Genomic DNA, 10,265 nt, shown 5'->3' with positions numbered 1-10,265 from the left:
CAGTAATTGAACCCACAACCAGAGAACAAGACAATTAAAAGGCCAGGCATTGAATTTTGGTAGTGATCATTTTCAATTGGGAAAAGGTTCTGTTTACAACGACTCTGTGAAATGATTTTTAGTCGATAAGATAATTTATTAACTAAGATGTTAAATCTAAGTTCAATCCAACTGCACCAGTGGCTTTTGTTTGTGCCTAGTCTTATCTCCAAGTTCTTCTTCTTAATTAAAAAAGTAACTCAACGAGCTTTAAATAAATCAAAGTGAATTAACATCACTGGATTCTCCAATTACAAAGAATTAACACCGAAAACCTAACACTGAACCATCGTTGACGGAAACCGCAACCCTGCATTCAGCTTTAACCAACACGTGGTGAGTGAAGAGGTGCAACACCCTCACTCTCCCCGCCATCTCCATCCTCGTCTCCATCTCCATCGCCATCACGGCGTTGGTACGATCCAACATCTTCGGCGGCGGAGTAGACAGGCGAAACGAATTGACGCTGAAAGTGGCGGCCACGTGCTGAGTCCTCCCGGCGTCGATATGTCCGGCGGGGATGAACATGAAACCGACCTGAGCGCCGGCGTAGAAGAGCTGGAGGGAGCTGTCGTAGTGGGAGAAGACGTCGCGGTTAGGGTTAGTGACGGAGGAGAATTGAGAGAAGGTGAATGTGAGAGTGGAGTTAGAGAGGGAATAAGATGGGAGAGTGATGGAAGTAACTGAGATTTGAGGGTGATGAGGTTTGAAGAGTGTCAAGTAAAGAATGAGGAGAATGATAGTAACGAAAGATAAGAAGATTGTTGCTACGATACAAGAAGCAAGATCAGCTTTACTCATATTTTCAATTAACTGTGGATTGTGGATCTCCAAGGTATATAGGTTGATAAGGGAAAAGGTGCACTATGAGGTTTGAACCATTGCACCTTCCCTTTCTTTTCTTAATCTCAACCATAACTACCTGTCACTTTTTGTCTTCACCTAAAAACAAAAAAAATGTCATATGCAATTAGACTTGTATTTGTTTTTATTATGATAAAACAAATTTACCTACGAGCATGACCTTAAAAAGGAGACTGAGTTACGGATATTACAATTTTTTAACATTTAGTGTCTCACAATATGTGTCATTTCATATGATATGGACTTATGATTGTGATTGATTAGTTTAAAATTTAATTATTAAGTATTTTTCTGACCAATCACAAGTTTATGACATGACACAAACTGTAGGAAAGCAGCAAATGTGCTCCCCTAAAAAGTATTAGAATGTGAGTAAAGTTGAGTTTGATAATTTATAAAAAAAATCATATTTAAAGACATTTTAAAATTTAAATTGTTAATTTTTTTCTTCCAAAAAGACATAGTTATTATTTCTATTCAGTACTGAAATTCTATAATATTTGATAGTCTAGATTTGGATTTCCTAATAAGTGTGTATGAGAGAGATGGTGGAGATTGAATTTAAGTATAAGCTTAGTAAGTTAAGATGTAATAGACTGTCTATGGGTGGGCCATTGAAGAAAAAGAAAGACTACATAGACATAAAATACACTTACTTCTTTGCCACTCTCTGAAAAACAACTCGTAAAAAGATCCTTAGATTATTCATTCAGTTAAGATATTGATGCACTTTAATAAATAAAGGAGTAGCCTAAAGTATAACAAAATATTATGAACTTGCTTGATCACATTTTGAAGGCGGTTATATACACATGAGAGTTTCATTACTTCCATGGAAATCTCTGGGATTCCACTTTTTTTTCTGAATACAAAAGTGATAAGGAAAAGTAACATTTCTAGATAGTATATACAACCTGCTTAAACCAGGATGCAGGTGAGGACTAAAAATGTCCATCCACTTCATGAGCATCCAACATATTACATTTATGTACACACAAGTCAGATCCAAAGACCTGTGTCAACCCTCATCTATGGCTACATTAAATCTTCTTAGTAGTATACATCTTATTACACCTTTAACTTCTGTCGAACATGTCAATACAATCCTCAACAACAGTTCACAGAGGTGATGATTGATTGTAAGCTAGAGCTTAGAGCCTTAGACCAACTAATATGTGTCTAAGAACATCTCAAGCCACCATCACCAATTCTATACAACACATCATCGAAGTCCATCAAAAAACTTGGACTAGTTATTACACTTCAATATGTATCTATTGAGTGAATATGAAACAGTCATTCACTCAATATATATGCATACCTACATGAGTGAACATAAAACTTGACTAGTTATTCCACTTCAATATCTATCTATTGAGTGAATGTGAAATAGTCATTCACTCAATATATATGCATACCTACATGAGTGAACATGGACTAGTCATTCGTTCACTCTATATATATTGCGGGGCGAAGAGTCTATTTACGTAGCTTCTCGAGGCGGGAGTTCATGATCTGTGAGACAGATTCAAGAAATTCAGATTCTGTATATCCTGGTAGCAATGATTCCTGGGCTTCACAGATAATCTTTTCAATTACAGATTCCTTGTTCAAATTTTCCCTACACATAATGCTTCCAATGGCATAGGGTGTCAAACCTCTCTCAACACCTTTCTTCAGCAACATTGTTGAGACGCGTAGCGTTCTTGCACATTCAAGTGGAACATCCCAGCCATAATATTTCAGAAGTTCTAGATCTTCTTCTGCATCTAGAGATTTTATATAATCAACTGTGTCAGGAGAGTATGGCTGGGATGCTTGGGGCCAGTAAAGCCAATCAAATGTGCAATCTTCAAACTGCACACAGGATAAATATGTTAGCCATAATCAACTAGACGAATATTAATTTTAGCACGCTAGGTTATATATCAATGCAAACACTACAGTCCCTAACACACAAAACAATCCAGCAACATTCTTTATTTCACACACATGCTTATGTTGGCACGACCAGCTGAAAGCTTATGACTAATAAGTTAGCTGATGCCTAATTGAATTGGAAGTGTTTGGTAAAATTAGTTGATCAACTAACTGATAAGTGCAAATGACTTAAAGCGCTCTTTGCTTATAAGTCGCAAGCTACTCCTATCGACTTATCAAATTATGGCTGACAGGTTAGGATTTTTTTACATCCTCCACTGTCAATCAACTAACTAATAAGCTCATTGACTAGCCTTGGGTGTTGCCAAACACATACAAAATGTCTGCATAAAAAAAATGTTGCAGCATATGTTCACCGAGAATAGGAATTGCTTACTTTCTCGGGTAGGCAGTAGCCATGATCAATAGGAATGAGCAAAGTTTTGCCACCAGCTTCTCTTTTGAACAATATATTCCCAGCATGCCTATCTGCATTAGCCATTCTTATATCAAGCACAGTAATCTTATGCACCTCCTCCACAGAAAAAGCCCCTGGTCCTAGGTCTTCACAGTTACCATCATTGTTCATAAACACCTGCAATGACCCCATTTTGAAGTGCTTGGATGAGCAATGATACCCTTCTGGATGGTTAAATGTTTTGTGTAAGCACTTAACCATAGCAGTTGGTGGGACACCAGCGAAGCCTATTGCTTCACCGGACACCAGACGCCTCCCAGCCTTTGGATGGTCTAAAACATAGGCTGCAACTTCTCTAAAAGCTCCTTCTCCCACTTTTGTCCCTCTTTTCAAGCCTTCGCCATTAGACGAAACCGGTAGGCCATGAGGATTATTCACTGCCATCGGCTCCTCGTCTATGGGCTTAAAAACAGAAACATACTCCATTCCTGTTGAATCTTGCATGAAGTAAGTCCCACCTGTGCCTTCAGAAGACCTGACAGGGTGATTCCCTTTTTGCAAACCATCAAATGTGGACCTAATCATGTCCTGAAGTAAAAGAAAAATATTGATCTTAGGATTCACAATAATTGGTTCCAACCAGAAATCTACACCAGCTGGTATCTGAATCTGATTCTCTCCTACACCTAAACCGCCAACACTAGTGTCTGCCACAACCGAAAGCTCCACATCCTTATGAATTGGTGTAGCCTTAACCTCTGCTGATTCCTTAATTACCAAATGAATCACATCATCATCACTCTTGCATATGTCATGGAACAGTTTCTGGTCATCAAGCTTTTTGCCGTTGCGGAAAAACTCTTGATCCTCAACACCCACAAAACCTTTCCCTTTATTTTTGATGTGTTGCTTAAGATACCTTACATTTCTGTGCCTATCAATCTGAAACTCAAACTCTTTCCCACAGGTAGTCCTCACAACAATGAAGATAAGATTCGAGAGACGGAGAACTAAGTGAAGAACATTGCCAGCAGTGACACCATAATCCTTGATGAGTGAATCATTTCTTGATAGCTCTCTGCCACCAGCAACTAGCTTCTGCTTCTTCCTGCTACCTACAATTCCTTTGCATGTCTGAATCCTCATTTTCACTGAGGCAATGGAATCAGACTCCAAAACACGCATTGGGGTCACAGCTCCGTTCACAGTGAGATATACAAGGATGGATTCACCAGGGTAAGTTTCTAATCCTAATTGTTGTTTTTGCCAATGTACCGATTCTTTCAAAATCGGTGTTAATGCAACATCAGCAACAGACATTTTTCAAGAAAAAACATCAAACACATAAACTTTTTTCTTCTAAACTCAAGCTAAGATTCTTTTACTCGAATTGGGTTATCATATAATACTGATTAAGATAAGGAATCCATCAACAACCCAAAATGGGAAGAAGGTCTTTCAATCAAAATTTGATCGAAAAGACCCAACTACAAAACTAAAAAGAAAAGGAAAAAATGAAACTTTATGAGAAAAATAAGAAATACCCAGCAATGGAATTGGATATTTTTTGAACTTTATGATGATGATAATGATGCCTGTATAAAAATGAAACGTTAAATCTGTGAAAAATATGGGGTTGTGAGCAAATGAATATCTCGAAAGAAGCGTTTGCGAACAAGGGTGGATTCTTACCAAAGGAAAGAATCAAATAGAACGTAGGAGATGTATGAGCTTAAATGGAAGAAATTAGAAAGAAATAATTTGAACTAATTCCAGCATTGTGAGAAATTTTCGCCGTTTTTGTCTGAAATAAGAGATATAAGATAGAGATTGAGAAGAACGTTGTTATAACCGTTGGCTTTTTATAAACACTAGTGATTGAAGACTCCTATAACGGGAACATTTGTTTCCGTAGCAAAAATGAGTTTTTATAAATGTAATGCTATTATTTTTAACAAAAACCACTTTATCTATCATTGTTGTTTAATTTAATGTAATATTATACTTTAATAATAGAGTTCAATATCTTTGTATTATCATTGTAAATTTTTCATATTCTCCGTATATATCTTTTGCTGATTTGTATTTTGCTTAGGATTTGATGATAATTAACGAATATAAATCTGAATGATATATCAACAATATAAAAAATAAAGAAAAAAATGTATCCACTCGCACTATATAATTTTGATATAGAATAACTTTATCATCCACCATTTATATTTGATTATTCAAAAAAGTAATCTAAATTAATAATGTATGATATAGTAATTGTGTATCAATTTTTAAAGTAGCAGTAATACATACATATTTACAATAAAAAACAAATGCATAACAATGTAAACATTCTAAATCCTTAATAATGTGTTAATGATTATATAGTTAAAACTCTGACCATTATCTAAGATTACATTAAAAGTTTAATATGAAATGTGTACTAATTCTAATTAAAAGTCAATGTTATTTAATATGTGAATAGTGAATTATGTAATGGCAATATTAAAAATCTGATACGTGATAATATATATATATATTAAAATCTTCTTTTAATGGGGTTGTGTGGTAGAGGATTGAAGACATGCATCATGGAAATTTTAGATAATGGAGAAAATTGTAGCATATAAACTCAAGTAGTATAGTCACGTAGGAGTAAAAATATATTTGTTAGCTTAGTATTTATAAAAGAATTTGTTTTGGTTTTTTTTAGAATTTTTTTTTTAAAGTTTTACTCAAATAATTTAAGTGAGAAGAGAAAATGATTTGCTTCATTAATAAATACCAATTTTAGTAAAGTATATTAATAAATTTAAAATGTATCTATTGTCTTAATCCACATAAGTTCATCTTACAAAAATAAAAATAAGAGATGAATTAGTAAAAAATTATTCACTTACAAAAAACATTTACCTCACATTCTCACATTTTAGAATGTGAGTTCATCCAAACGTGGTACATAATTGCAAAATCACTAAAACGACTCTCAATGTACTCACTTGATTTTTTGGTATTATCAAAAGTATTTTCTTACTTTTTTTAAGTAAGGAATTAATCTCTTTCAGGATTCGTGACTGTCCCTCCAGCAAATATCACTTTTAATAATTGAATCCTCAATCTTAAGAATTCATTGTGCCCTTACTAATTTGATTTTGCTTTAGCTTATAAGTATTTAATTTAATTGTTTATGATTGATTGATTTATTTTATTTGACAAGGTGGGTAGGGAGCTTATAATGTGAGTTGAGGAGCAGATTCAGTGAACATAAAACTTGCAAATTGTAAAGTAACATATGGGTTAGCATTTTAAATAAGCAAAAGAGAGTTTCTTAGTAACGGACAAAAGTTGTTTATTTTAATTTGCCCCTTCCATTTTTTCATGTCCCATATGTCAACAATCATCGTTATTTCTTTTTGAAATGGGCCTGGGCCAATTATAAAAGTCTATGGTCGGCAATTTTTAATATTTTTAATATTATCGCATTGAACTCTATTTATTTTGTAGCTGGAGATTGATTAAAAAAAGAATGATGATTTGTTGGAATATAAAAAGTGGCTTACCATAAATTGGATAAAGTGCACACCGTCCCACATAAAGAAAGGAAAAAACGAGCTTAGGTTATGTGGGGACGTGGGGTGGAGTGGTGGACTCTTGTCCCATAAAAATGTATCATTCAATGTATTACTATTTATGATTGATTAAAAAAATATTTAATCTTTAATTTTTTAACTTAAATATATTTTTCAATCAATTACAAATTATATCACATAGAGTGACACACTTTGTAGTACAACAGACATTATCCTGGATTTGTGTAGGCCAGTTGCATTAATGAATTATTTTCCCAATAATGGTTTCATAGTGGTTTTCTATTCTTAAATGAGTTCACCTGAATATTTAATATTTATTTATATTTGCTAAGTATTTAAGAACTTGTGTCATGTGTCTAGGACAACTAGCAATTGAAATTGTGAAATGGAAAAGGGTTTCTATTCTTATATGAGTTTACTCTTAAGTTCACATTTTGAGCAAGTAAGAAACAAATCATGCAATGATATATTGGACAAAACCTCCTATTTACCCCCTTTTTTTTTTTGTAAAAATTAAAAATTCTATTTGAGTTTAATATCTATGCATTGTTTTACACTTACAACACATTATCAACCATTGATTTGTATTATTTTTCTTCTTCTAGAGTTAATGATAATTAACATATAAATGATATATCAACAGTAAAAAAAAACAGTTACATTAAATCCTAAAAAGAGATCAGTACTAACATTAGGCCAATAAGTTAGAATCTAGGGTATTTTGGACAATCCATTGAAATCAGTTATTACTGTTTCACATATATTCATTGATTACCCGCCAAAAATCAGAGTAGTGAAACTAAAATGAAGAGAATGGGTTTGAGATTTATTGCATTGTATAGAATATTGGTATTGCTGATACATTGTTGGTTGTTCTTATTAGAATCAAAAGCATCTCTTTTTACTTCAAAAGATGATAGTGAGAATAGTAGTAGTAGGAATAAAAGTGCTATTGCATTAGTACCTGCATTGTTTGTGATGGGTGATTCTTCTGTTGATTGTGGAACTAACAACTATCTTCCTACATTTGCACGCGCCAACCACCTTCCTTATGGCAGAGATTTCGACACTCATCGACCCACCGGTAGATTCTCCAATGGCAGAATCCCTGTTGATTTTCTTGGTATCTCTCTTCTATTACAAATATACTTTTCTTTCTTTTACTATAGGGACTAAAACCTATATTGTAATATGAGTTTTTACTATAATTACGGAAAATTGTAGGAAAATATGGCTGATGCGGCTGTAATTACATTCATGAATCGGTTATGACTTATGAAGAGGAGACTACCAAAACTTATATATATCGAATCTGTATTTACATTTGCAGAACACATTTTAGAATCTTGATTATAAGACATATCGAATTCAATCCATGTGTATTAATGTATTGCTGTGTACATTATTCTTTCTCTTTACTATAGTTACCTAAAACCTTGATTATCTTTATCTTGTCTTTATGGCAATCATGATTCTAATATTGTGGCTGCAATTGCTTCTACTTTATGTTTGATTCATGTATTTTCATGTTTATGCTTTGTGTTTACTTGGGCTGGCATCAATTCAGCACTCCGTCTTGGGCTTCCTTTTGTGCCAAGTTATCTGGGGCAAACAGGAATTGTGGAGAACATGATTCACGGTGTCAATTACGCTTCTGCTGCTGCTGGCATTATTCTCTCGACCGGCTCCGAATTGGTATCTATCCTTACTTTTCTACAATGGATAAATTACAGCTACTTTCCCTTGAGCTTTATTCACTTAATTACACTCAACATTCTTCTTCTTGTTTCAAAAGTTGCACTCAGATTCCCTTAAGATACGCGAGTATGATTATGACCTCTATAATTCTAAGGCATATAAGTGTAATAGCAACATAAATCACAAGAAGTGTAATTGAGCTTAATCTCATGATAGATTACTTCTGAAAATTAATGATCATGCATGTGTTTGGCTAATGGTTATATCTATATAATGAATATTATCCAAAGAAATCAAAGATGAGTACTTATGATTATCTGCACTTACTACAGGGTCAGCATATCTCCTTTACTCAGCAAATTCAGCAATTTTCTGACACCTATCAACAGTTCATATTAACCATGGGAGAGAATGCTGCAACCACTCTCATTTCCAACTCTGTCTTTTATATTTCTATTGGAATCAATGACTACATTCATTACTACTTGCTCAACGTGTCCAACGTCGATAACTTGTACCTACCATGGACCTTCAACCAGTTTTTGGCTTCTTCGCTCAGCCAAGAAATTAAGGTCAGATACTCAATTTCTATCCCTCATTCACACTGCATTCCAATTTCCACATATACTGTTGGGGTTATTAATCAAAAAGACTTGCATTTTCCTACAAATTTGGACACATTCAACATTTTTATGTAATCTGCTACATTTTCAAAAGTTGCCTTGATTCTTAATTTGCATACATCAACTGAACATGTTGAACTAATAACTGATGGGTTAAATTTAATGACACAGAACTTGTACAATATAAATGTTAGGAAAATCGTGGTTACGGGGCTTGCCCCTATTGGCTGTGCCCCCAACTACTTGTGGCAATATGGTAGTGAAAATGGAGAGTGTGTTGAGCAGATAAATGACATGGCCATTGAGTTCAACTTTCTCATGAGGTACAAGATTGACAAGCTTGCTATAGAGCTCCCTGGTGCCAATATCATCTTCTGCGACGTGTTCGAAGGTTCGATGGATATTTTGAAGAATCATGAACTCTATGGTATGAATATTCCCTTTTTAGTAAAAATGTTATTTGAGCATCATATTTGACACAATTTCCTTTGTTTTTTTAACATAACTTCTTACTCAAGGTAATGTTTTTTTATTAGGCTTTAATGTTACTACTGAAGCCTGTTGTGGAGTTGGGAAATACAATGGGTGGATTATGTGTTTATCAGAAGAAATGGCATGTAGTAATGCTTCTAATCATATATGGTGGGACCAGTTCCATCCAACTGATGCAGTGAATGCAATTCTAGCAGACAATATTTGGAATGGTAGGCACACTAAAATGTGCTATCCTAAGAACTTGGAGGACATGGTAAATCAGAACCCAAAATGATCTTGTCATGTTAGTTTTCTTTGGTCCACATTTTGCACATGAGAAGTTGTACTTTGATGCTCATGCTCAATTAGAGGAATAACTTTTCTGCATCTATTGCTGAAAAGAATTATGTAAATAGGTACAATGTTGTAAAATTGTTATCTCTTCTCAACTTTACCATGCATCAAATTCTTCTACCTTTACCATCAAGCAGTGACCAATTGTATCAGCAATGGCTATTGTGGAGCAATTTGAGGAGATATGATTTACTCTGAACATATATATTGGTATTACCAATTGTATCTCATCGCTTCCAATAACTTTCGGGGATGTGGCATACCCTCCCAACAATTGTTGTTTCCAAGAAT

The 10,265-nt window shown here is 34.2% G+C and overlaps 3 protein-coding genes across 5 annotated transcripts; 1 reads left to right on the top strand and 2 right to left on the bottom strand.

Annotated features, from left to right (window-relative positions):
- On the bottom strand, positions 263-884 carry LOC109330666. The gene has a single exon (XM_019564927.1). The coding sequence runs from the start codon at positions 838-840 to the stop codon at positions 301-303; it is 540 nt and encodes a 179-aa protein (XP_019420472.1). The 5' UTR covers positions 841-884; the 3' UTR covers positions 263-300.
- On the bottom strand, positions 1,758-4,788 carry LOC109331353 (phosphatidylinositol 4-kinase gamma 2-like). Of its 3 annotated transcripts, XR_002105783.1 has the most exons (4): positions 3,221-4,788; positions 2,368-2,760; positions 2,246-2,313; positions 1,758-2,146 (listed from the first exon to the last, which is right to left on the bottom strand). XR_002105783.1 is itself a non-coding variant. In XM_019565775.1 (3 exons), the coding sequence occupies exons 1-2, from the start codon at positions 4,559-4,561 to the stop codon at positions 2,383-2,385; spliced, it is 1,719 nt and encodes a 572-aa protein (XP_019421320.1). In that variant the 5' UTR covers positions 4,562-4,788; the 3' UTR covers positions 1,758-2,210; positions 2,362-2,382. The 3 variants fall into 3 exon arrangements, 1 of the variants encoding a protein (XP_019421320.1); XR_002105782.1 differs by lacking the exon at positions 2,246-2,313 and having other exon boundaries at positions 1,758-2,224; positions 2,322-2,760; XM_019565775.1 differs by lacking the exon at positions 2,246-2,313 and having other exon boundaries at positions 1,758-2,210; positions 2,362-2,760.
- On the top strand, positions 7,545-10,107 carry LOC109331355 (GDSL esterase/lipase 7-like). Its single transcript, XM_019565778.1, has 5 exons — positions 7,545-7,948; positions 8,393-8,520; positions 8,856-9,095; positions 9,318-9,573; positions 9,683-10,107. The coding sequence occupies exons 1-5, from the start codon at positions 7,630-7,632 to the stop codon at positions 9,913-9,915; spliced, it is 1,176 nt and encodes a 391-aa protein (XP_019421323.1). The 5' UTR covers positions 7,545-7,629; the 3' UTR covers positions 9,916-10,107.

This window comes from Lupinus angustifolius, chromosome LG17 (assembly GCF_001865875.1).
Source record: "Lupinus angustifolius cultivar Tanjil chromosome LG17, LupAngTanjil_v1.0, whole genome shotgun sequence".
Classification (NCBI taxonomy): Eukaryota; Viridiplantae; Streptophyta; class Magnoliopsida; order Fabales; family Fabaceae; genus Lupinus; species Lupinus angustifolius.
Note: the sequence above shows the minus strand (reverse complement) of the source record. Positions and strands in the feature narration are given on the sequence as shown.